Raw genomic sequence first — 27,702 nt, 5'->3', positions numbered from 1 at the left:
TCAGTTTATCTTGAGCTCCAGCATTCTTGTCACTATTACTAAAAGACTGTCACATATTTGGATTTATTCTCCATTACTTAGGTGGTGCAGTGAATAGAGTGCCAAGTTTGGAGTCAGGAAGACCCAAGTTCAAATATGGCCTCAGACCTTGACCTTACAGAAAACATACCTATCCAGCTTCACTTTCGTCATCTGTAAAATGTAGATAACAGTGTCTACCCCCTTCAGGGTCAGTATGAGGATCCAATGAAATAATAGTTGTAAAGTCTTTGACACTCGAAGCAAACACTACCCAACTGTTAGCTGCTATTGTTATCATCACCATCACCATGTTGTTATTTTGTTTCTAACTGAAGCATGCACATGTCTCAGTTAGTGTGAATGTTAAATCTTGTGAAATGATCACGTTTAAATTTGCACTTTAAAAGTTTTAAGTGTATGAAATTTTATAATTGGGGATGGAATAACCTACTTCCAGGTTCCAGTTCCTACAGGAACTACCTGCTAGTGGCTGCTGGGGATCCAATTCTGACCAGCAGAGTAGATCCCTTCATGTGAGAGAGTGATAATAGTACAAGGAGACTGAGAGGCAGCTGCATTCTCTGACCTCTCTCCTTTTCCCTCCGATTTAATTCATTCCCAATCCACAAGCAACGTCTGTGTCAGTAAAGGCTGATTTGCAATTACTTCAGGGGTGTTATGATTCACACTTGTGGGGCTCTCGGAGAATCAACCTGCTCCTTCACACTTAGGCGTGGTCCTTAACAGAATAATTAACTGTAAGTAAAACAACTTTCTTGATCATGAAGTGGAGGATAAAAGGAAAAGCATAATAGAAGGGGTGCCTATTAATTGGCACGTTGAAAAGCATTGTATCATACAAACATTATACATTATTTGGTTACGAGAAATGATTAAAAAAATAATGAGATTCCTGAAAAGTAGGAATCTGATGAAGAATCAAGTAAGCAGAATTAAAAAGACAACATGAAGAAAAACAACTGTGAAAAACTAAGAACTCTGATCAAAGCCATGACCAATCATGTCTCCAAAGGACCTATGACAACATACATTACCTGCCTCCTGATAAGAGAGGTGATGTACTCAAGTTGCATAAAAAGATAAAAGTTTTGAGACATGGACAATATGGAGATTTATTTTGATTAACTATGCTTATCTGTTACAAGGGTTGTTTTCCTTCTGTTTTTAATTGGAAGCATTAAGATAGAATGATTTAGTGACTTACTAATAGACCAAAAAAAAAAAAAAAAAAAAAAAGAGGGGAGGGCTCAATAAAGCATTTAAAAAAATGTATAATGGAAAAGAAGGAAATTCAAAGGAAGCACAAATAGGGCAGTTTTGAAAGAAATGTGTAGAATTTATTATATATATATATATTTAAAAGCAGGTGGTATGAAATAGTTTATGTAATTCAATGCATTCATATGTAATTTTGTTATTTTGTGTGTGTGTATGTGAGTATATAAAAAGGACACCTGCCAAAATTTCAGAATAAATGTTGATCTTTGCCTATTTTCCTGTCTCTAGAAAATTTTACTGAGACCAATCTACACATGCATTAAGAACATACTTGATAAAAGTATGAGAAGGAAACATAGATTTTTGCAAATGATATTCTACAGGAAACCACATACTTACAATCACCTAGTTGACTGAAAGGTGTCTGCTTGATTATAAAAGAACATTTAATTTTATATCACTTTAAAGGCTCTCCTTCAACAAAGTTCATACCTATGTCAAAATGATTCCTTTGAAGAAGACCTAATGATTGTGAAGCAAAGCACAAAACAAAGAAAATGTTTTCTGAAGGTGTTCATCACTGTCAAGGAGGATATTCAGTGCACAATTCAAATGAAGGGAATCCTTGTAAATGGAATACTTGATTGTTCTTGTTTTTGAATGGTATTCTGCTGATTACATAAAGTCCAGAAATAGTGAAATAATAAAGCTATATGTTACTCACAGGGCAGTGAAGACGTATACTGTTAAAAAGAAGCACGTATTGCTAACAAAGAATTGTACCCAAAAAGCAGAGTAGAGAAGGTATCAAAGAAATATCTGACTTCTTAGAAAAGTTAATCAGCAAGGTCCTGATACTTCAAGGTCTACCCAGTGCTTATGGTGGGCACCCACACAGTGGAAAGACTCCTACAGATAAATTCTTAGGCAAGATGAGGAGACCCTTTGTGGAGGAATTTTAGGAGGCTTTAGACAAGTCACAAAGACTAAATGGGTGCTGAGAGATTGAGGATGGCATTACTGAAGAGAGCACCCATATTTGTGCAAAGATCCAGTGAATGGCTGAAGATGACCAGTGGACTGGAGGTGCTATTAGCATTAGTTACTTAGATCTATGCAAAGCATTTGGCAAAATTTCTCACACTATTTCTCTAGAAATTATAGAGCTGGGGGCAGCTAGATGACTCAGTGGATAAAGCACCAGCCCTGAAGTCAAGAGGACCTGAGTTCAAATCTGGCCTGAGACACTTAATAATTCCTAGCAGTGTGACTCTGGGCAAGTCACTTAACCCCAATTGCCTGAGCCCCCCCCAAAAAAAGAAAGGAAAAAGAAAAAGAAATTATGGAACTGTAGGTTGGCTGGATAATAATCTTAAGATGAATTCAGAGCTGGTTCGATAACTAGGTTGCCAGGCCCTATGACATTTAATGGTTGTAATTACAACATGGCCAGAGGTACAGTTAGAATCCTTTTCAAATTTACAGATAACATAATACTGGAAGGAGAACTTGGACTTTGGATAACAGGGTGGGGATCACCAAAGATACAAACAGGCTCTAATGTTAGGTCAAATTTACTAAAGTGATATTTTAACAGGGAGAAAAATTAAGTCTTATATTTAACTTCCAAAAGCCAGACTCACAAGTACAAGATGAGGTATCATGGTCTGCCACATTTCAGGAATGATAAAATGGGAACATTCAGAGGGCCCCTCACAATGGCAAATGTCTTCATAATCATATCAAATTATGATGACCAGTGAAATGATTTAGGGATGTAAATCCTGGAAAGACAGACTCAGGATTCAACACAATAGCTTATTTTTAAGTATTTGATGAGCTTTAATATTGAAAAAATATTCTATTAGACCCCCAGAGTGAAGAACTAGGGCCAATGGGAAGAAAATGCAAATAAGGCTTGAAAGACAGAATTCTTTACAGAGCTATCTAGCTATGGAATGTACTTTCTTAAGATGGTATATTATTGTTGGTGGAATTGTGAATGGATCCAGCCATTCTGGAGAGCAAGTTAAAACTATGCCCCAAAAGTTATCAAACTGTGCATACCCTTTGATCCAGCAGTGTTTCTACTGGGATTACATCCCAAAGAGATCTAAAGGAGGAAAAGTGACCCACATGTGCAAAACTGTTTGTGGCAGCCCTTTTTGTATAGTCAAAAAACTGGAAACTGAGTTAGATGCCCATCAGTTGGGGAATGGCTGAATAAATTATGATATATGGATGTTATGGAATATTATTGTTCTGTAAGAAATGATCAGCAGGATGATTTCAGAGAGGCCTGGAGAGACTTGCATGAACTGATGCTAAATGAAGTGAGTATAGAACCAAGAAAACATTATATACAGTAAAAACAAGATTATAAGATGATCAATTCTGACAAATGTGACTCCAACCAGTTCCAATTGTTCAGTGATGAAGAGAGTCATCTACACCCAGAGAGCCAATTGTGGGAACTGAATGTGGATGACATTCTCATTTTTGTTGTTGTTTGCCTACTTTTTTTTTTTTTTGACAGAAGAACTTTATTTATTAATTTCATAAATATCTAGAAATTGAATAGATGGGCTGATACAGTTGATGGGACCCTTTACCTGATTCTTCTTCATGTATCTTGACCTTGTCTGGGCAATGAACCTCAAAGTCCATCTTTTCAGTCTCCTAAATTTTCTCCCTGCCTTTCATTTCTTTCCCTTCCCTTCTCAGGAAATGAACGAAATGGAGCTCCAACCTCCAGCCATTACATTTTGTTTTCTTACTCATTTACCTTCCTTTTTAATCTGAATTTTCTTGTGCGGCAAGAGAATTATATAAATATGTTTACACATATTGGATTTAACATATATTTTAACATATATAATATATATTGGATTGCTTGCCATCTAGGGGAGAGGGTGGAGGGGAAGGAGAGGAAAACTGGAAACACAAGGCTATGCAAGGCTCAATATCGAAAAATTATTCGTGCATGTTTTGAAAATAAAAAGCTTAAAAAAAAAATGGTGTGTTCTTCCTTACAGAAAATCTTTAAGCAAAGACTAATGACTCTCTTCCAGATATGTTGCAAAGGGTATTTTTGTACAGGTCCAGTGTAGACTGGATAGCCTCTAAATACTAGACTTTCCAACTCTCAGATTTTGTGATTTTGATTTTTAGTGCTAAGTACCTTAAGAAAGAGAAAAAGTGGTTTCAAGAAAAGTGCTCTTATAGTCCTATACCCTTCCTGAGCTGAACTAGGCCACTTACTTTCATGGTAGGATCTTTTTCTACTAGTGGGCGGCAATACACAGGCACAGGAACATTCTTCATTCTGGTATCTTCTTGACCTCCATTGGGGCTCAGCTGTAAAAAAATAAAAATAAAAAAACAGAAGGAATTAGGGAAGTATGAAACCCCTTACCTGAGGGGCTGGGTTAACTCAAATCTTAGAACAATGTATCTGCTCCCTTTCTCTAAGATATTCAGAAGCATCTTTGCAATTGAATTCAGTTTTGGAAAGAGATACAAATGGATCTGGCCTACAAGGACCAGGCCTGAGAATGAGGTTCCCTACTGGCTTTCAGTGTTTTCTTTATACTTTGCATTTCCTTTACTCTTTTAGTTTCCAGTCCTAGGCAATTCCCTTCTCTCAAACTATATCTATTTCCTGAGAGACTCAGAATCTGAGTAGATTTTAACCATTTAAATAACCTGACTGTAAAATAAATACAAGCTATTATTATCATGACCATCTCCCAGAGAAAGTGTAAATCAAATTATCATGTGGGTACCATTAGGCTTCCAACTGATGATGATAAGTAGAGTTATACAGGATTCAAAGTCTAGACAGTGGAAAGAAAAGGAAGGACACTACTGAGCATCCAGACCAGGGTTAGCCATGAACAACTTCAATTTACAATATGGGCTTTCTTTCTTTCTTTTTTTTCCTTTTAATTAATTTAAAACTTAAATACAAAATAAGAAATAACAAAATAGAAAAAGAAAGAAAGAGAAAAAAAAATTATTGTCATGCCCAGCAGAACAACAGAGAGGAATCAAAATGTGTAATAATAAATCTCCATTTCAAGAAAGCACATATAATAGAAGACATTATATTCATGACTCTTCATCTTTTGTTCTCTGCTGTGCACTTTTTACTTTTTTCTTTTTCCCCCCTTTCAGGCTACAGTTAAGCAGGGAAAAACAACATATACACATCTATATACACATACAGAATATCACATATAGAGGGTCACAGACAGTGGGAAAACTCTGGGTGAGATATAAGGCCCTTCAGCCCAAAGGGAACCTGCTGACAAAGTCTGTTTCGGCTCCCCATCTCCCCTAAGGGCTCTTGGCCTTCCTGAGAAGTTGGGGGTGGTGACAACCTGTGTTGAGATTGAAGCAGAGTGATACCAGGTGGAAGAGGAATACCAGGTGGCAATCTACACACAATAATAAGTTATTCATGTGGTCCCAAGAATGCAGTATATACTGGGCGCATGCCCAGTTTTTGTTACATAAGGGTATGAGAATATAAAAAGGAGAAAGTCCTTGAAATAAGTGGACTCCATTTTTTCCACCATCCTTAGGAGTCCTGCCTCATCACTTTTCCAAAAGGAAGATCTATTTTAATCACCCCGGCATAGGGGCTCTAGAAAGCAACAATATGTTTTATTACCCCAATTTGGGGGCTCTAAAAAGCAGGACACAACAATCATAGACACATATACATATACGCAGACACGAACCTAAAACAATTTTAATATGAATGACAAATAATGTAGATTTCTCCAAATTAAATTTTTAAGTTTAACTTGTCTTGAGAGATCAATGTTTACTAGCCGTGCTTTTTTTTTTTTCCCCTAACGAATTCTACTATTGATTCTTATTATTGTGTTTGTATATATACTTCCAATTTCCTATGCCTGCTAACTCTTCTACTTTAGTTCCTAATGTGGTAGGTTTTCAGAACTACCAGCCCTCCTCTTCTATCTAATCCTCTGGATTGGTTCTTCTTCCGTACCTCATGTGTATAAGCACTTTTACTCTTTTAACCGTTCCCCAGGAAGTTTTGTTTTTTAGAGTCACACCATGCTCAGCTCTGCTCTAATCTTTTTTTTTTTTTTTTTAAATTATACAAATACTGACTGATGTCAATATTAGGCAAGCAGTTAATAAATTAAGTTCCTTGAGATTAGTCTTTGATGTTAATTGTTATACATCAAATTTTCTATTGAGAGAGCAGCTGGGTAGCACAATCGATAAGAACATTGACCCTTGAGTCAGGAGAACCTGAGTTCAAATCTAGCCTCAAACACTTAAGTTGTTTGATCCTAAGCAAGTCACTTAATCCCAATTGCCTTGCCAAAAAAGTAAAATAATTTTTATTGAATTCAGATTTAAGACAAAATCCTGAAAATCTGAGAATTCACTAAATGTCCATTTTTTTTTTTTGGGGGGTTCAATGAAATATGTAATTTTGCTGAATATAATATTTTTGGCTTAAGGCCTAGTTCTTTTGATTGTTGACATATAATACTTTAGGATATGTAGTTTTTTTTTTTTTATTGTAGCTATTGATAAATTCTATCTAATTCTAAATGTAGTTTTGTTATATTTGAATTTTTTTTTAAATAAAATTTTCTCTTTGACATGCTAAATTCAAAATTTAGCAAGAATATTTTTTATATGTTTTCCTTATAGGGTCTCTTTGAGATGGTAATCAGTAGATTACCACTTTTATTTCTACTTTCCCCTCTTATTTTATAACTCAGGACAATTTTCTTTCATTATTTCTTGTATTATTATGTTAAAGTTCTTTTTTAGGTCACTGCTTCCAGATAGTCTAATTATTCTTGTTTTTTCTTGATCTGTTTTCCAGGTCTGTTGTTTTTCTTATAAGATGTTTCACATTCTTTTCTATGTTTTCATTCTTTACATTTCGTTTTATTTCTTATAGCTTCACTGGCTTACTCTTGCGCAATTCTAATTTTCAAAGATTAATCATTCTTTTAGGTTTTTCTTCTTTAAGATTCTGGATCTCCTTTTCTAGTGGTTGACTTTCTTTTCATAATGTTCTTATTTTTCTTAGATGGTTCTCTCCTCCTCCTCCCCCCCCGCCCCCCTTGCCCCATCCCCAATTTTTCTTCAATCTCTCTCATTGAATTTTTGAAGTCTTTTTTGAGTTCTATAAATTCTTTCTGGACAGACAATTATCCTTTGGGGCAGGAGAGTCCTCTCTGAAGATGAACCCCAATCTTCTCTATTCCCATAGTAACTTTTTATATAGCTGGGTTCTTTCTTCTTTGCGTGCTCAGTATTTTTCCTCCCTTAATAATAGTTTGTTAGTGTAATGATCTTTAGTCCTGGGGTAGGGAAATGCTGCCTCTGTCTTTTGGTCTTCCTTCAGTTCTCCCTTCTGGCCTGAAACCCCAAACCAAGAACTCACCCTTCTGCCTTCAGATAACAACATCCTTGCCCCACTGCTTCAACTGTTACCTTCTTGTCCAGGACCCCCATTTCAGCAGCACAGCTGAGCCTGGCATTCCTTAATTAATGAGGTTCCTACAATCTTCTGGGACGAGCCCTGATGTTGCCTGGGAGGTAAAAGTTCCTCTCTTTGGGGTTGAGGCTACCTTCAAGCCCAGCTAGTTCCAAGGCTCCCAATTTATTGTTACAAAAGGGCTAACCTGGAGGTGTTTATTAAACCTTCATCCTGTGGTTTTTCTTTGGGTCTTCTCCCCTGTTCCAGAAAGATTCCTTAATCTTAACTGTTTAGCATCAGTCTATGTTCCCTCTAAGAAACAATTTTGTTTTGTATGTGGGAAAAATCTAAAGAGCCTGGAATTTTCTGACCCACCCAGCCATCTTCCAAGAATTCTCCCTAATATAGGCTTTTTTGATTTTTCGTTATCTCCAAAGCAGAACAGATAAAGTAGTAGTTGATTGCTTCTTTTGTATGTCCAATCCAGTCTAGAGTCAGTCAAATAATAAAGTTATTTTGGACTTGAAGGAATTCTGCTTCTGACATTTCTCTCCCTAGAGCCAGAATTGACTGTTTATATAGCATATTGTGGGTGGGTAGGTGTGATTGTCTGTAGTGAGTATAGATTGATATTTGGGAAAAGGTATATGTAATGGGTGAAAGGGGATGAGGATTACCTGCTTATACTTGGCAGGAAGGCTCCAGCCACAGGCCTGCAGTCGCCCATCATCATTGCGTACATGTTCTCGGACTTGTCGGTACTGTTCACGCTTTTGTTCTCTTCGGGCTGTGGATGTGCAGTCACTGAGAAGAAAAGTGACAATTTTATTTCTCAATCTATTGTTAGAAATATAGGCAGAGGGTTGGGAAGTAGGTCTGAAGGAAAGGAACGAATTGGCCATTTAAAATTAGCCAGTGTGGAGATAAGCTTAGATTCCTGAATTGGGAGTCATTTGAGAGTGGGCAACAGGGGAAGGAATGGCTTGATGCTTTGGTATTAACATGGTATTCTGTCTTGTGTAAAAATATGGCCTAAAAATTCTCAGTACTCCTCTGGAAGGGCTCACTCTTCTGAATGGAAGAGGATGGACTGAGGTTTATTGAGGTGAGAGTGCAGAAATCTCATGTCAGAGGTGGAGTTGAAAACTACAGCCCAGAGCCCCTGCTCTGGTTCCTAATCAAGTACTGAAATTCAAGTGCTCTACTTTCTGAAAGCCTTCTGATATCTGGCTCAATACACAAAATAGGTCATTCTACAGATCACACTCAGTTGTTAAGATCACCAAGTTTGAAACTGTCTCCTAAAGGTTGGGCCCACAAGGGAGTGTGTTGGAAAATGTTTAACAATTGGCTTTCAGTGGGAAAATACAGGCATGATACATTAACATTTTCTCCATCACTTTCTTAAGTCTAGACAAACAACAAAACAATACAGTTTATCCTCCTCTAGCTGGATGCTCTTATTTACTCAATTACCTCATATTTTTGTATAGACTTTGTATATATGTGTACTTAGATGTGTATTTGTCTTCCCCAAGTGCAGAAACTAATTCACCTTTGTCTTTGTATTTCCTGACATCTAATAGTGCTTGCCATATAGTAGGTATTTAAGATTGATCAACTGATTGCTAGAGAATCAGGATGAGAACACAAATCTCCAGAATTAGATTGTACAGCTTTTCCCAAGGTAGTCCCATAAAGAGGTGGACAAATATTTAAGATACCGATGCTCGACTTCTTGATATCAAAGAGAAAGAAAGGGGTAGTGGAATATTCCTTCTCTTCTTAGCCATCTAAAAGAGAATGATGGAATTGAAGTTGTCAAAAAGTAAACTCACTCATCAGGGAAAAATTCCAAGGTACGGCTGCCAGCTGAGATCTGGCACATGGTATGGCTGCGGCGCTGGCTGAATCCAGCTGTGGTGGGTGACTTGTAGTGGATGTTTACTGATGGATAGGACCTCTTTGCAGGAGGTGGGCTGGAGGAAGAGCTGAAGAGGCGGCTGAAGCTACAAATAGAATTATGGGGCAGGTAAGACAGGGATGGGGGAAAATGTTAGTATCAAAATTCATATTACCTATTTCTCATAGTTTTTAAAAATATATATATTTTTATTTTTTATAAAACTTTTTATTTTCAAAACACACGCATAGTTAGTTTTCAATATTCACCCTTGCAAAACCTTGTATTTCAAATTTTTTTTCCTCCCTCCCTTCCTCCCACCACTCCTTTCCCTAGACAGCAAGTAATCCAATAAAAGTCTTAGAATTTTCTAGCTAGAATAACTTGGAAGTTGAGCTCCTTTTTACAAATGAAACTAAAGTCGGGTGAAGGAAAGTGACCTGTCCAAAGTAGTAATGCAACATTAGCCAGGAACCTAGGTTTCCTGGCTGCCATGAAAGCTCATTCCATTTATACTGCATTGCTTTGTGCCCCCAAGGACTCACAATTGCCAGATGGTTGATTTCTTCTTTTCCTGAACAGATGGGTGTTCTCGGGATGCTCTATAAAGAGAAGTCAGAACAATTCATATTTAGTATTTATCAAAATTAAAAGATAACTCTATTTCTTTCACTAATTTCACCTCTGGCTACAAAAAGCCACAGCAGGATGAAGTAAAAGTATGTTTCAGTGAAGCCTATAAACTTCTGCAGAGTAGGAGTTATTCCTTCACTATTTTCTATCCTCTGCTTGTTCCTATTTCAGAGTTTAATTAAGTACTAATTCAGGAAGTGGGGAAGCCTTGGGAATAAGATAATGCAGACAGAAGAGCTTTTATGGATTGTAATTCAGCCTGATTCCCAATCAATGACACAATGGATCCAGATACTGAAGAGGAAACTGTGAAATAGCTGTAGCAACTATAGAAAACTTCATTAAAGCATTAATGTTTACAGATTGATTAACAGCAGATCAAAGACTACATTTTAGGTTTCCTGATTTTATACATGCGTTCATCACTATGCTGCATCCTCTGAGGCAGCTCTGAGAGCAGTAGACAAATAAGTAGGACATCAAATCTCAAACTCTTAGCATCAACGAGAACCCAAGGACGATTTATCTCACTGATGTAAAGTGAGCAGAAGTAGAAGACTGTACACAGTAATAGCAATGCTGTATGATGATCAACCATGAAACACTTAGCTACTTTGATCAATTCAATGTTCCACCAGAAGTGAGTGCAAGGGATAATGTTGTAAAAAAATTACCCTGGCATGGGTTCTGTCAATAAAAAGTGATTATAATAATAATAATAATAATAAAAGTTTTAAAAATTCAATGTTCCACAACAGTTTCAAAGGATCCATGATAAAAAAAATTCTATCCATCTCTAGAGAGAGGCAGCTGGTGATATGGTGGATAAAGTGCTAAGCCTGGAGCCAGGAAAACTCATCTTCTGAATTCAAATCCAGACTCAAGATATATACCAGCTGTGTGATCCTGGGCAAGTCATTTAACTACAACTGCAACCTCTCCTCCCCCCTAATTCACCTACACACACACACACAAAGCAGCAGCTTTAGCAAACTCATAAGGGAAAAATTCTAGAGTATGGTGTTTCCAGGTAAGATCTGGGATCTTTCTCCATCTATATAAGAGAGATCTCGCCGCTCAATTTATTTCATGCAAATCTTAAGGCCTTCCCCAAACTGCCTCTGGAATGTCTACTGCTACAGTGATTTATACCTTAGACCAAATAAGATAGCAAAATTAAAGGTCTTATCACAACATATCAGAGCTTTTGGATCAGCCAGTCTCAAGGAAAGGAATTTTCTCTTTTACTGAAGTGCTCAAAGTAAAGAAGATTCTTTATGTAGATCCAGCCCAAAGCCCAACATCAAAAGAGAAATGAAGACAGAAAATCAACTCTTTCTAAGACTTCTAAGGATTTGGGTCCAACACAAAGCCACAGCCGTGATCTTTCTAGGTTCCCAATCAATGTAGCCTATCTTCAAGTACAGCATGTAAGGGAAGGAAAGACAAAAGGCAAGAATTAAACTAATTTTATGATCCAATTCTATCACTCATTAGTAAAGGCTTCCTAAAGCCAAAGTATTTTATTTCACTAGGTACTAAATGATAGTGGTAATAAAAACAGGACACAGTCTCAGCGTCTGAAAAATCCATATGACACAATATGGAGAGAGTAAACAAGTTCTAAGTACCCAAGATCTATCATTATAAGCACCTTAAGATCAAAGTGAACAAAGAAATATGGATGGGAAGGAAGGAGGAAGATGGAGAGCTGTGAAAAGATAAATGAAGAGTCGATAGTCTTTGTTCATTTCTGGACAGAATATCCTATTTTTAGCAATGTCTTAGGTTCATTGACTTACCTGATCATCTCTGTCCACCTTACAGCTTCCTGAAGTTCCATCAGCCTTTCCTTATACTGATTCCGTTCCATAAGGACACGGGCCATCTCTACACGGGTGAAGCGGCGACGCTGGGCAATGGGAATGTTGTCCTGCAGAGGGGAGGAGCACTGCTGTTCAGCCAATGAGAGAGGGAAGGAGTTGAAGTTAGTATAGAAACATAGGAATTCATAAATAATTGTTAGTTTCTTCCTAGTTTGTGCTCTACCTTTGTTAACGCTACAGCTTCTCTAGCCACCATACCATTGGCCACAGTGCATAAGGCAAGAATTAGATTGTCAGGGAAAAACTTAAACCCAAGGCAGCTATCCTGCAGATCTCAAGCACAATGAACTAATTCATTGGACAAGAGGAGGGAATTAAAAATAAGAATACCAGAAAATGGAAAGGGATAGGAATTCTAAGAACCAAGTTCATTTTTTCATTATCAAGCTTTGGTCCCTAAAGAAATGGAAAATGGAGACCAATTAAGTCTTTGAACAGAGGCTGGGTGACTATTTACTGTAGATATCATAGAGGGCATTCCTCCTCAATTATGAGTCAGTGTAGATGACCTTTAAGGTCCCTTCCATTTTAAATTCTATCATACAAAATGGGTATCTTTTCTTCAAACTGTTGTGAAAAGCTCAGATCCAAAAAAGTTCCAAGCAGGAAATTTAGTTAGGAGATGTTTAAAAAAAAAAATAATAAAGGCACTTTAGGTAAAGTTGTAGATTTAGTTCTTGTAGGGATTCATTGTAGGGTCTAGGTAAGATTAAGGTAATAAAGAAAAATAATAGTACTCATTTATGTGGACAAGGAACTTTATGTCCTGCATTCTTCATTCTAAGACATTGGCTAGGAAAGGAAAAAAAGTGATTGTCAATGAAAACAGACAAACTGCACAGCAGGGCATTTTAGTTATGCTTTCTGCAGCCCAAGTGTTATGCAGGCACTTAACTATGTCTGATTTTGTTGCTGCACTGGATTTCTTCACTAATTCTGCTGCCAAATCAGGGAAGGGGACCTAAAATGTCTCTATCTAGGATGGTTACTTCTACCAAAGGATTTGCAATTACTGGTTTGCAATTACTTTACCCAATAACTAGGAGTAGAGGGTCAGAACTCTGGAAAAGTATACTTGAAACAATAGGGTGTATACTTACAACACGGTGTTTAATAAGTGTGATTGATGAGATGATGGTTCTCAAGTTTACAGCATACACTATTAGTTTAATATTTAGTACTTAGTATGGTAATGTATGGTATGGTTCTATAGTTGACACAATGTATGGTGCTGTAGTGATGTAATTGTACTAAAGTATATAAAGGCTGAGAGGACTGAGAGGATTTGAAATAAGCAGACTCGAGTGAGAGTGTGTGCTCAAGCTCAATCTCAGACTAGAAAGCTAGCCTGGACATTACAACTAGGGTTACTCCTTCTCACAGAACTAGAAAAGGAAAACGAAGCCACATATGAAGATCAATAAATGGCAAAGTCCCAAAAGTCCCAGGGCAAAGAAGATTCCATTTAATTAAAAGAAACTGCATCTGGCAATGAGCTTTAGTGAACCTTAATTTCCCCTTTTCATTTTCAAACTACTAAACTGTAGCAAAAAACAAATTACACAGGAACTTCACATGTGGTTTCTTAGTAGGGGCTGGGGCTGAGGATAAGGTAGAGAATCTGGGACTCGAAAATTTTAAAAACATATAAAAATGTTTTAAATGTAATTGGGGGAAAATATTAAATTATTTTAAAATATTAAAAAATTAAGTTTTGCAAATAACAAAAGAGACTCATCCCCCTTTCAATCCTAAGGCCCAGTCAGGCCGTGCACGCCTAGTTTTCTCCCAGGTAATTACTATTTTCGTCAGTTCAGCAATTTCACTTTGTGGAAGAGAATGTGTCTAAAAGGGAAGGTCTTTGATGAGGTCAATTAATATTCAATCTGGAAAATGAGATGATATTGCTTTTTAAGTCATAGTCCTCCAAGCCTAAACATCTACTGATAGAATTGGGATCTTAAGAATTATTTCATGGAAGGGCCATAGTCTCTGGGCCTTTTTACAGGGAGGAATGAAGACCCTAACAACACCTAGGGAACTAAAGTTGCTCTAATATTGAGAACAAACTCCTTAGCTGGGAATGAAAGAAAAGTGAAGCTTCTAGGGTAGCAGAGGAGAACATCTGTTAGTGTTTCAGCAAACACACTACTGGGCCCAAAGCTTATGAAGTTACAGAGTGTGGCCCACATCAATATTCTTGCTTACTTAATGGTGCGATATAAAATTACATTGAAAACTACATCACCTGTCAGTATGATGTGGCATAGTGGCTAAAGGGGGAAATATATAGTTCTTAAATTTGCCCAGTTTTTGAAAAGCAAGAAAATCATGTTTTGAGACATAATCCAAATCAAGGTTTTAGCTTCAGTCAGAAAGTCATTGTGGCATTTGGCAAGAAACACTATAGAGATTGAGGATTTGATATAGACATTAGAAGAGGAAGCAGGTGAGGAGATGGAGAGAGCCAATGGAAGGACAAATGTATGGAGAAAACAAACATAGCCATTACCACCCTATTCCCCAGCATTTTAATAATGAAATATACCAATTCTGTACAGAGATAGCTGCTTACATCCTCCACCTCTTCTTTGGGTTCACGTCGTGCAATGATGGCCTCAGACTTCACTCTGGAGGGAGAAAAGTCACATAGAGGTGGTAGATAAGTTTGGAACACCAATTTTGAAGGATTGGTAGAAAAAGGGGTCTAAGAATTATTGTTAGCTCCACTTCTAATTAATCATTGTATAAGGTCTACTGTGGTACACTTTCAGGGGAGGTGAATAGGAATGAAATAATTTAGAAAAAAGAGACACAAAGAAATGTTGCTTCTATAGAAATGCTTGGGAGCAAGTCACAATATCAAGGCCTAGTATAGCGCCCAAAATGCTATACAGTATCCTTAAATCCTAGGAGAGAAAAAGGCACCACAGATCAACAATACAGTGTATTCTTGGAGATCCCTTTTTATCCTCTCTCATCTAAAAAAGAGGAATAGAGCAGAAAGAACTGAAAAATATATTTAGAAAAAGAAAAGAAAATGGAATCAAGGAATTATTGAGCCTGGGAAGAAAACTCTTCAGCTAGGCCCACATCAATAGCTTTAGAAATACAGGCCTCTCCCCAGACTTGAGGAGAATAAAGTGACACCTGATGAAAGTAAGAGATACTAAGGTATATGGAAAGAGGCATGAAAGAAGGCAGGCACAGTCGAGTCAATAAAACTCCCTGAGCACCTGCTATATGCTCAGCCCCATGCTAAGAGCTGTTCAAGAGGGTACCAATGACATGGCAAGGAGTTGAGGTATGAGGAACAAGAGAATTGAAAGGTCCTGGGAAGTGGAAAGGTGGCACCCTCTCCATTTTCTCTTTAAACAAATTAATAAAATAGGATTATTAGAAGTCATGATGGACAAAGGCTCTAGGTACTTTCTGTACTTGTCAGATGACTCTTTAAACATTTCCTCCCAACCAGCTAACCCCTGCCATCCCTTACCGTTTGAGCTCCTCTTCTAGTTCCTTGACTCTGGTTTCCATTTTGGCTTTGGCCTGCTTTGTGGCTTCCAATTCTCCCTTCAGCACCTCCTGTTCCCCAGACAACTGGTCCACCTTGGCAATCAGGTCATTCTTCACAACATTCAAAGCATTTCTTTTTAAAAAAGCAACAAAATTGTGTTTAGAAGAATTGCACTTGTTTAACCTATACTAGATTACTTGTTATCTAGGGAAGGGAGGGAGAAAAATTTGGAACACAAGGTTTTGCAAGGGTGAAGGTTGAAAACTATCTTTGTATGTATTTTGAAAATAAAAAGTTGTTATTAAAAAAAAACATTTAAACCTAAAAATAAATGCAACAATGTTGGTTTTGAAAATTATTGGGAGATATGTGTGGAGGAGAGCAATAGTCTATCTACTCTTTCATAACTTGATGTATCAATCTGAATGAAGCCTTAAAAATCCAATTGGCTCCTAATAATGGTTTAAGTTTCTCAGGTTAAAAATTCACAAAAATTCTTTTTGTTCTCAAATTTATTCCTAAAGATCCCAATGCTTATTTTTTTACAGATTTTATGTTCCCACAAAATGTTTTCACAGACACTCAATGTCGTTTTTGCTCCTATTCAAAATCAAAAACAATGGGATAATACAGATGACAAGACTTATAAGCATTAAGATAGTTTAAAAAAGAACATTTTAATAAACACAGCAGAAGAGAAAAATAATTCTGTATGAAATTGCTTCCATTTTACACAGCTTGCTCAAAAAAAAAAAAAAGTATGTAATAAATTCTACATGTTACTTCCAAACAAACAAACAAAAAAGCAACAATATAAAAAAATTACGTGAGACTACAGATATTTCTAGAGTACATAAAAGCTTCATAGAAAGGCCAGTTACTTTTGCAGCTAAAGGAGCCCCAGAAATCAACTGGATGAATCAGAATCAGTGGTCAAGCTAAAGAAATAATATATGAAGCTCATATCTAAACTCCTTAAACAAAGACAACAAGGAACATCACTAAAGGTTAGCTGAATCTAAAAGTTTAAAATGGGCCACAAACTATGCAGGAACAGAATAAATAAAATGTCACCCACTCCCAGGATCAGCAGTTGGCTGTTTTTAAGATGGGGCAGGACTGAGGAGGAATCCCAGGTCCTGGGGAGAGAATTACTGAAATAGTCTAGAACAGCAAAAAGAGATTTAAAAAGGCGCATTATTCTCTTACTTGGTCTCCAGGAGTTGTGAATTCTCCAGTAATAGATTTCCTACTTCTTTGCCCATTCCTGTAACAAAAAGTAAGGAAATTTCAACCATGCCTAGTCATGACTTTTTAGTAGAAAAAAAAAAGAATATTTACTTGTAAATCCCATTCCCAGGGGACAGCCACTGTTTGGCTGTTTTCAGAATGTCCTTTAAAGAAAGATTCAAATGTATCACCCACTGGTAAGGAAGGATACTTGGAGCAAACTTCAATAGAGAAACAGTAACTAGCATTTCTTCCTCCTGGGTGTCCTTTTGAAGCCTCCCTGTTTTAGGGACTAGATATTGTGGCTAACCACTCAATTTTTTGAATATTCTTTCCACAGATTTTCCTAAGGATTCAGAATCTGAATCTCTAATAAGGGCTATGTACACCAGAACTCCTGAAGAATGAGTAATCCCTTTTAGTCATGATCCTCTGATCAGAAAGCTTAAACTTCTGAAAAGAGGTTCCAACTTTGGAAATATAACTGAAAGAATTCAAATAAAATACTAAGTATTGAGGAAGGAGACCTTGAAGGGGAGGATACCAAAGAGCACTGGGAAGTAAGGAAAAATTCCATTGGAGATGGGATCCTAGCTGAGTAGCATCTATCAGTTTGGATTTAAACAAACATTTATGTTAGAACAGAGACTGCTGGATGGGATCAGGTACTGAACCTGAATTAAATCTCTGCCTCTGCCCCAACCCCATGTTTCATAGGCATTATCCCATATAGAAGCTTTTTTAAAATTTAAATTTTTAATGAACAAGCACAAAAATGTCCCCAGTTCCCCAAGAGTATGGAAGTTGGTGCTATGGTAACAAGAGAATAGAGAGGACAACACAGCACTTAACAAAGAACCCTTCCCCAGGAGATGGGATGGACAAGGGATGGCCAATGCAGCTCTCCAGACTGGCTAGAAGCAGCCCAAGCTATGAGGGGGGAAAAAATAAAGAAAAAATGCTACTGAATTTCAATAGATTGCCTTGACACTGCAGAGTGTGTGCTCACCCCCAGACCAGAGGAAAAGGGGAAGACACAATCCTACAACAGTGCAGGGACTATAGCCTTTTAGATAGAGTCTAAAAAAAGGAGATGGGGATGGCAGGAAGGGAGGAGGGTGAGATCTCTCCTGCACAGTCCCTAGAAAAAGGACGGGACTAGAGGTGGGACTGCTTGTGGTCTTCTCCACCAGGTGGTATGAAAGACTTGAGCTCTTCAGGACCAGAGACTAAAACAAGACTGTGGGTTCCTAATCCTGGACGCATTTGACGGCAGCACAAAATAAATGTACTAAAACCAATTCTCTAGGAAAGAACAGTGGAATAACCAAATCCAGACTGCATAGGAAAAAGAAAAAACACCTTGTTTCAGCCTCAGTCCTTCTAGCCACTTCCCTCCACTTCTCCAACCCCATCCAAAAGAGGGGGGGAAAAATACGAATTTAAAAAATGCTTTATATTTGAAAGTCCCTGGTATCTCCATTCTGACCTCCTCTGCCATGAAAGTAATGGCATTGCCTCTGTCTTTTCAAAACAAAGAGCAGGCCCCAGCCCTCAGTATTCAAAAGTACTGAGTGAGAGCTTATAAGAGCAGGGCATTTTCCTGAGTTAGTGAAGGTTCAGAGAACTTTAGATCAGGTCTCCTCTTAGCAGAAGACTTGAAATGCCCTGCCCCATCCAGCCTCACTCAAAGATAAATAAACAGTTTGATACAGAGTCGTCAGGAGATATGAAGGAGAGTCAGGGTGGGGAGCCTACAGAGACTGCCTCAGCCATTATGAAAAATAAGGCAAAGGGGAGAGATAGTCTGGAGAAGAGGCTGCTCTGGATAGCCTGTTCTAGGCCTGCCCAGGAGAAAAACAGAACACAGAGCAGACACGCACATGGGGAAAGAACCCCATGCCAAAGTCGTGGAGCCCAGGCTGCAGACTATCTCCCCAAAGGCCCCGCCACCACCACTGCTACACCGTTTCCATGCAAAACCCAAACGACAAAACCCAATGGAGCATGACAAGATGTTGGGTGAAGAGGAAAAGCCAGAAACTGGAAAAAACATACACTTAAATATGGCCTTTGCCTTACCAAAAAAATCATCCCGCACTATGAGAGCCGTCCCAATCCCAAAGGAAGGAGTTGGGGTAATGGGGAGGAAGAAAGGGAAAGAAAGGAAGGAAGAAAAAAAAGCAGCCATTAAACATCCATCATAAATAGAAAACTGAGCAGTGAGTCACAATGCTCATGAGTTACTTCATTTTGGAAAAGGATCATAGAGGAGGGGATGGGAAGGAGAGGAGAAAAACAGGATAGGGGAGGGGAGTGTTAGATCCTTACGCCTGATATGTCAAGGTGCTGATTTTTGAGATTTAGCAAGAATTTAAGACATTTATTCCCTTCTTCACAATACCAAAGACTACAAGGCACATGTGAAACAGGGAAAGGTCAGAGGGTGAATTAGACATGAAATTAATGGGTTATAGTATATCAAAATTTCCAGGCTGCTCAGGCCATTTTTAGATAAAGAAACAATTCTGAACCAGGGAGAGATGTACATGCAAAAGGTACGAGTTTAGTTGTTAGTATTTTTTGGCTAGAGTTTGGAAGCCCAGGATTTCTTTGGAGGAAAGCAAGGAGATGGCATCTTCCTGCTAACAAAGCAAAGAATGATCTGGACTAGAGCAGAAAAGCAGGGAAGAAGGACTCCTAAAAAGTCTGGGTAAGTAACCATGTTGTAGGAAACCACAGGCAGGGCCCATGATCCTCCTAAAGCCTGACTACTTTTATTACTGTTTGCCTTCTGAGAGAGTTCCCTAATCTAAGTTAAGTGAGGAGTTCAGGAAACTGGGTGAACTTTCAAAAATTTTTTTTTGCTGTTTAATGCATATAAATAAGATATATCCTATTATCAACAGATTATTAGTCTAAATAGGGAAATTCTCTCTTAAAAGGAGAGATAATTAACATAGTAGATCAGGTTAAACCTAAGGAATATTACCAATGGACTGGGAGAGCAAACCAAGAAAGCTTACTAAGCTATTGGAAGGTGAACAAAAAGCAAGGAGAGGTGGGACAAAGGCCCCAACAGGTGTTTGGAAACAGCAGGGGAGTATCACATGTGTATACCATATCATTCCATCTAAATTCAACAAGTGGGAAAAAGGAACCCAAAATAAACAAGGATACTGAACAAGAGAGATACACACCTGAGAACTCCCCTATGGGCCATGTCCAGCGAAGCACAGAGAGACAAGGGGAAAAGGAAGTGACAAAAAGGTCAATCGGTGACTGAAACCAACAAAATAAAGTTTTTGTTAAAGAAAAATTAACAATGACTCAGCCATTTCAATGGTAAAGGGTATGAAGAATAAGGAAAAAGACTGTCTAGTCTATCTTGGTGGCAGAAGACTATCCAGGGGCAGAAATACAAAGGTAAAGTCCTCACAGGGAAATCAAGAGCTAAATGACTTCAATGACCCAGAAGCAAGGTTTTCAAATACCAACAGAGGAAGTGAAGTGCTCAGTTTCTCACTCCACTTTATTTTGCCCAAGAAGGCCTTCTCCCACTTCTCTCTGGTTTCATCCAACCATATATGAAGGGTACTCCAAGTTGGTTTTGTGGACAACTAAATATGTTCTCTCAGTGACCTGTGCCAAGTTCTGGGAGGCAGTTTTTTCATGAAGTACTGTCATACTTTTAGGGTCTTCTGAAAGGCTGAGAAGCAGCTTAATGCAGTGGAAAGAGCACTGGAGGGTCCAAAGGCTACCTCTGCCACCTCTCTGATCTGAGGGAAATCCCTTCACCTTTCTAGGCCTCAGTTTCCTTATATGTAAAATGAGGCTGGAATAGATGATTGCTAGCTAATGCATCTTCAAACTCCACATCTATCATCTTTATTAGGATGAAAAATCAGTTAACTTACCAATAATATCTGTTAGTCCACTTCTTCATTTTGAAATATAAAGAATTCAAGAAATAGAAGAGAAATTCCTACCTCACACTTGCTAACAATCCCCCCCCCCTTCTCACAATACTTTATCCCCCCCCCCCCCAGGTCTAAGCAAAGGAAGAGAGGGAAAGCAATAGTTGAGGGATATGGAGGTAAGAGTAGTACGTGATATAAGTACTAATCTGGGAGGGGGAATAAGAAATCTAGAATTTTAGGACTGGAAAGAATTTTAAGAGATTGAACCAATCTCCATGTAGTGCTGAAAAAAAGGCTATATGGGAGATAAGAGTTTGGTGTTACTGCTTACATTTTTCTTTGCACAATTAGGTTCAAAAGAAATGAAAAAATATAATTAAAGATCTCGGCATTTTCCCACAATGAAGAGGGAAAGGTTGCTTCTATGGGAAGGCTTGATTAAAAACCTTAAAATGAAGTCTCAGGTGATCAGTGATCTCTCTTCTACTAGAATGCACCATCCTTTGGTTTTGCCTGCTCAATTCCAACTCTTTCTTCAAAGCCCAGATTAAATCAGTTATCAATTCCTTCAGTCACAAGTGATTTTGACTTTTCCTGAGCTCCCACAATGCTTCTCACAATACTTTATATGTGTCCTTATTATCTCATTTAGCAGTGTATCAGATAAGATTTACTTTGGAGGAATGTCAATATATTCTAAATGACAGGCAAGCGACAGTCAAAAGGCTAGAAAAAGCAATATATGCATGTTTAAGAAACTCAAAGGTCTAGAATCTTCTATTTTAGCTTTATTAAGGAATACATAAAAATGTTTCAGCAGTATCTGATTGCCCTGGCTTTTGTTCATTCTCTTTAATTCCCAGAATCTATTCTCTTCCATCCCCTATGATGTTCAGGTTGCTCCGAGACAGCAATTTTGAAGTCTTTCATTATTTTATCTAGCTAGCCCTAGAATAAAGGAGGAATTATCATATCCAGGTTTGGTGTGTACTATGAAAAAATAATTGCTGAAGAATATAGTGCCCATAGCAAATACCACTCTATGCCAATTTCAAATAACATAATAGAATGAAAAATGACAGATTGAAGGTAGACCTTCAACCTGCCTTAAAAAACTGACTCTTCACAAAGGTTTTCCCCAACTCTAATCTAATCATGTGAATACTCTAAGTACTTATGCATTCAAATGGTACTATATTATACTGTATACTGACTGACAGAATACTCTGCACAAGTTCAATCCTTTCATATGGATATTTTTATCTCCTCACTACAAGATGTAAGACTATAACAAGTAGAAGTCATGCCTTCTCTTTCTTTTCTCTCTCCCCATAGCACCTATGGAGAGCAGGCAACTAAAAATATCATGAATAACATGGACTGCTTGGGTGACTAGTTAGTGTTTCATTTCTTCATCGTTAGAGGAATATGTGAAAATCAAAGTACCTAAAAATACTTCCTTATTTTTGTCAAAAATACAATTATCCTTCTAATATATCTCAGGTTTATAATCTTAGCATTATCCTGGACTACTAGCTCCTTATCCCACATCCAGTCAGTTACCAACTCTTGTCATTACTGCCTCCATAACATCTCTCAAATTCAAGTCCTTCTTTCTACTCACATAGCTTCCACTACAATTCAGGCCTTCATCACATCTCACAACAGTCTCCTAATTGGTCTCCTTACCTCAAGTCTTTCAACATTCCAGTCCATTTTAGACACTGTTATCAATGTAATTTTCTTTAAATACAGATCTGACTATGTAATTCCCCAATTCATCCAATCCTATGGCCTCTATGATCAAATATAATGTCTTTCTGTTTAGCTTTTAAAGCATCATACAACCTGATCCCAAGGTCTTGGCAACCTTGTCACCCATGCCTAGAGTATATTTCCTCTGTAATGGAATCACTGTTGGACAAGATTCTTTCCTAGTCACAAGAGTTTTTCTCATGAAGGCAATAAGATTTTCTTTGAGGCTAATTGGTCCCTGTGGCAAAGGCTTAATTAAACCTTTTATCTACTGACCCAGGTTTCTAGTAGCTTCTGGCCAGACAAGCTTGTCTTTCTGGTCACCTAAGGGCATAAAAAATCCTAGCTATGCAGAATCAAGCCCCTTCAGCCTTGAAGGAGGCCATATGAATCACTGCCCTACTGAGTAGTCATATTACTTAAGGAGGCAAGGGAGAACTCAATCTATGTGAGCTAAGCGCTATTTACTCTTTTTTGATCATCTATGTTATAGCTAAATAATCTTCCTTTTGTTAACTATTGAATGACCTACCAGTGTGTGTGTGTTTCATCCCAATAATGAACCTAAACTGTACTCTTACAGAAACCCTCTTCTTACTTCTATTTCACAGAATGCCTCTCTTCCTTTCAGATGCAGCTCAGGCACCATATTTTATAAAGTCTTTCTTGTTCCTCCCAACAACTAGCATCTCCTCCCATACCACTATATATTTAACTTTCATATTTTTTTCTATTTAAACTGTATATATTTATTTTTATATGTAATTGCTGTCTCTCACTAGAATGTAAGTTCATTGTCGGAGGGGGCTATTTCATTTGTTTTACTTGAATATCTAGAGACTATAAAAGGTACTTAATAAATACCTGTTAAATGATTGTTTCCAGATAGTATGAAATCTATAGACACACACAATTCAAAGGTCTATAGTCTAAAGATCTCATATTGAAGGATTAGTGTACTGTGTACTTAGGCCTGTTAATTTAGTCTGCAAACAATTGACAGGTAGTATGTTAAAAACTAGGGATACAAAGAAAGACCAAAAAACCAAACTAACACACCACCACTAACAACAAAAAAGTCTCTACTCTCAAGGAGTTCCAGTTTATTGAAACAGGAAAATATGGTTCAAAAGGGTGAGATAAACTAAGTAATTTCAAATGATGTGATCAGGGAGGTCATGGATTTAGAAAATTTCCAAAAGAGAGAGATTCCCTTAAGGGCATTTGGTGCTGGATACATCCTGTTGCCAGCAGATGTTTCCTATCAGCTAAAACAAGCTGGCCACCAAGTCCCTTTGATGAATAGTGGAAAAAGGAAGAGGAAATCTTCTTCAGCAGTGACATTCCACAGCCATGCACTATTTCATGGGAGAGAACTGAATTGAAAGCTAAAGCTTATCACTAGCTTAGGTTTTTTAGCCAGTTGGAGATATTCATCAGTTTCTAATGATCAGGTGTTAATTAAGACTTGAATATACATTTTTATGACCAACAATTCTGTCTCCTGGTGTAATTCAGTTGGGTAAGATTTACTTAAGAGAGTATACTTTGTATTGACTTTTCTGGACCTTGTCTAGAAGCTGCTTGTAACTTAGGTACACAAGGTACATGGCCTGGGGAAGAATCAGAGAGAGTAATCTTTATGTCAAAGCTCTATTAAGATATCCGGGAAGGCCACTGCATATTAAATCTTGAATAGAGTTCTTTACCTTACCATCCTGAAGGTGCTAATACATTCTACCATTGCACTTTGCTTCTTCTGTACTTGACCAATTTGCTGGTGAAGTCCTGTCCTATGCTAGGGCTTCAAAAATTTGCTAAAGCTTTGACATCTGCCAGCATGACCTGTATGTAATAATGAATATTATCTTCCAGATAAGAGCAAGACCCTCACCTCTTATTTGGTCAAAGGCAAAACTTCAGTTGTAACTGTATTTGGACAAGAAATTAGTCAAGACTGCTGAGACAATTCCTTGAGGAAGGCTCATTTATGTAAGGTAAAAGAAGATGCCAACTTGGCTGCTATTGAGATCAGTGGGGATGCTCCTTCACTGGCACAACCTGGCCTCTAACAAGTCAGTCATTTCTAGTTATAGTTATTCCAGAAGCACAGCAAACAAGCTCACAGGGCCTGAGAAATCAGGGAGGGAGAAGAGTATTGGAGTAATAAAGCAAACCAGTTGTCACAGGGACACTATAAGCTTGTTAAAGACTACATATTTCAGAACCTTAAAACAAAGGTGTAAAAAGATCAATCCTGAGGCCTTATGAGGACAGACTAGAAGCAGGAACAGAGAAAAAGACAAAGGTAAGACAAGTAAAGCTCAAGAAAGTGGCAGGCAAGAGTTTTTGGAAACTTTTGAAATATACCTACCTATAAACTACTAGGGACTCAGCCTCTGCTCTCAATGTACCACCACTTAGACACAGCCCAACATTTTCTAGTGCTTTGGGCTACCATGGGATGGTCAAGATTTAATGCCAAGTCCAAGTTTACCTGTGAAATGGGGTTTACTTAGGGGTCACATGTTTTTCCAGAACCTCATCAGCAGGACATTTCACTTAATCCAAAAAGCCTAATGTTACTTGAAGGTTTGAAGGTATCCCTAGCATTTTCTGTTTCAGTCCATTTATAAAAATTAAAAATCCTAAGGAAGACTGATTCTAGCACTGATCCCTGAGGATTTAATCTCCAGGTTTATATCTGCTTTCCCCACCCCTTACTTCCTGTCTCTGTAACAGAGGCAGCATGGCTTAGTAGAGAGAGAACTACTATCAAAGCCAGGAATGCCTCAGATCTCATTTTTGATACATGCTAATATATGTATCTGATACATGCTGCCTGTGTGGCCTTGGAAAAGTCATATAACTTTGGTATTTTTGATAACTAAAACTATACATAGAAGGCAATAGTAGAAAATTTTCCTCACTGGATAGCTTCCTATCGTGCTTCTTATCCTTCCCTATCCCTAAGAAAATTCCCTACAATCCTAGGGTGACTCAATTATTTTAAAAGTCTGAATTAATCTCATGAAGTCATTTAAAAAATAATTAAATTTTTTAAAAAGATGTATGAAAAATAATGGAAATCCTATCCACAAGTTATTCTCATTTGTATTTCATTGAAATAAGGCTGCTTTTCTCACAACAGTTATGTTAGCTGAAATATTCAGTAACATCACTTTTTTTTTTAGATTTTGACATAACTTTAAAGAAAGTAGCACTCACTGTCTACGGTTCCCAGAGCCTTTTCTTTTTTCTTTTTCTTTTCTATGTTTTATAGATATGAAGTAACGATTGATCATGTAACAAAATAAAGAAAAAGAGACAGTAATTATAACACAAGGAATAAACAAAACATGTCATTTCAGGGAATTTGCCAAAAGAAATCCTTCTCCTACATCAAAGTACTATTCAGTTCGTTTTAGAGGAAAGAAGGTTTAAGGAAGTGTTATTAGAATAAAGTGAAGCGGGAACCAGCACCTTAGAGAGGATACTCTCCATATTTCAATGCATCAGAATGCATCAGAAAAAAAAAGAGATGGCTCTGGTAATAAGAGGAAAGAGGATAAGAACAACAAAAGAAACGTAGAAAAGGACAGAAGGGCTCCATACCATGAGTCAAGACAAATCAGAGAAACAGATACATTGCAGTTTGGTTTCGTAGTTTTGTTAACTTAATTGTGTAAAATGGTAGAAAGACAAAAGACTAAAGTTCAGGTAAAGTGCTTAATAATAATATCCAAAAATTATATCCAATGAGCAATAAAATTGTGATCAAGCAATACTACTGCTAGGTTTGTATCTCAAAGAGATCATTAAAAAGGGGAAAGAACCTGCACATATAAAAATATTCATAACAACTCTTTTTGTGATAGCAATTAATTGGAAATTGAGGAATACCTGTTAATTGGGGAATGGCTAGACAAGTTTCAATATATAAATATAATACAATGCCATTGTGCAATAAGAAATAACAAGCAGGTGGATTTCAGAAAACCTGGAAAGATTTACACAAATACTCAGACAGAACTGGGAGAACATTGTACAAAGTAACAACAACATTGTGGGATGATCAATTATGACAGACTTTGCTCTTCTCAGCAATACAGTGATCCCAAGACAATTTCAAAAGACTCATGATGGAAAATGCTATCCACACCCAGACAAAGAACTACTGAGTCAGAATGCAGATAGAAGTATACTATTTTCACTCTCCCCCATCCAACCCTTTCTCATGGTTTTTCCTATTGTTCTGATGCTTCTTTCACAATATGACTAATACGGAAATATGTTTAACATAATTTTTATTTGTCTTACCTATATCAAATTGCCTGCTATCTTGTGAGGAGGGAGGAAAGTAAAGGAGGAAGAAAAATTTGACTCAAATTCTTATAAAAGTGAATGCTGAAAACGATCTTTACATATAATTGGAAAAAATAAAATACTATTAAGTGGGGGAGTAAAAGAACTGTAAAAGGGATGGGTTCAGAGCAATGTGGAAAAAATTTATGTGAACTGATACAGAGTGGAATAGAGAACAATTGTTCAATAATAACATTATAAATAAGAACAACTTTGAATTTAAAAATAACAGCCATCATCCAAAAAAATTAACTTACTTAGAACTCAATACTCCAAGATTTTTTCAATCTGGGTTCTTTCTTTATTGACAAAGTCATTAAGCTTTAGTAGAAGTTTTTGTAAATTTTTGCATCCAAATAATCACTTCAAAACAATTATGATAAGTCGTCTTCCAACTTGGCTAGGTAGATCCTTTTACAATAGATATACAGTCTGCCATTGTGCCTCAACTCAAAAGCCTTTCTGGCAGTGTACAGAGCTAGAGCTCATAGTCCTCTAGTAAGTATCCCTTTAGCAAACTCAGGGTCAACAAAATGATGTACTGAAGTCCAGTAAATACTTTAATAAAATATCTTTAGTTGGAAGTAGTCTAAAATATCATTATTATCTTATTGCTAAAATCTGTTATTTGTCTACTCTGAGACTAATTTTTTCATGAAGCCTAGTTGCTATGACCTCAGATGACAAATTCTCCTAACAAAAATAGGTTCTGTAATTTATGTTTTATGAATGAAAACAAATGTATGAAGCAA

At 37.4% G+C, this 27,702-nt stretch overlaps 1 protein-coding gene across 26 annotated transcripts in view; it reads right to left on the bottom strand.

Moving 5' to 3' along the window:
• Window positions 1–27,702, bottom strand: part of MAPK8IP3 (mitogen-activated protein kinase 8 interacting protein 3) — a 92,817-nt gene that overhangs the window by 16,987 nt on the left and 48,128 nt on the right. For 9 of the 26 annotated variants that reach the window (XM_031945793.1, XM_031945809.1, XM_031945794.1 and 6 more), the window contains 10 exons: window positions 20,111–20,122; window positions 18,993–19,010; window positions 16,890–16,947; window positions 15,660–15,812; window positions 14,712–14,793; window positions 12,080–12,231; window positions 10,190–10,246; window positions 9,580–9,750; window positions 8,419–8,545; window positions 4,522–4,617 (listed from right to left, as the gene is read on the bottom strand). In XM_031945793.1, coding sequence (XP_031801653.1) covers window positions 4,522–4,617; window positions 8,419–8,545; window positions 9,580–9,750; window positions 10,190–10,246; window positions 12,080–12,231; window positions 14,712–14,793; window positions 15,660–15,812; window positions 16,890–16,947; window positions 18,993–19,010; window positions 20,111–20,122 — 926 coding nt within the window. The remainder of the gene's footprint in view (window positions 1–4,521; window positions 4,618–8,418; window positions 8,546–9,579; window positions 9,751–10,189; window positions 10,247–12,079; window positions 12,232–14,711; window positions 14,794–15,659; window positions 15,813–16,889; window positions 16,948–18,992; window positions 19,011–20,110; window positions 20,123–27,702) is intronic. The other 17 variants (XM_031945797.1, XM_031945811.1, XM_031945803.1 and 14 more) reach the window with 10 other exon arrangements.

The sequence above is a fragment of the Sarcophilus harrisii genome, chromosome 1 (genome assembly GCF_902635505.1).
Source record: "Sarcophilus harrisii chromosome 1, mSarHar1.11, whole genome shotgun sequence".
Lineage (NCBI taxonomy): Eukaryota > Metazoa > Chordata > Mammalia > Dasyuromorphia > Dasyuridae > Sarcophilus > Sarcophilus harrisii.
The sequence above is the reverse complement of the archived record's forward strand: the minus strand, read 5'-3'. Positions and strand labels throughout refer to the sequence as shown.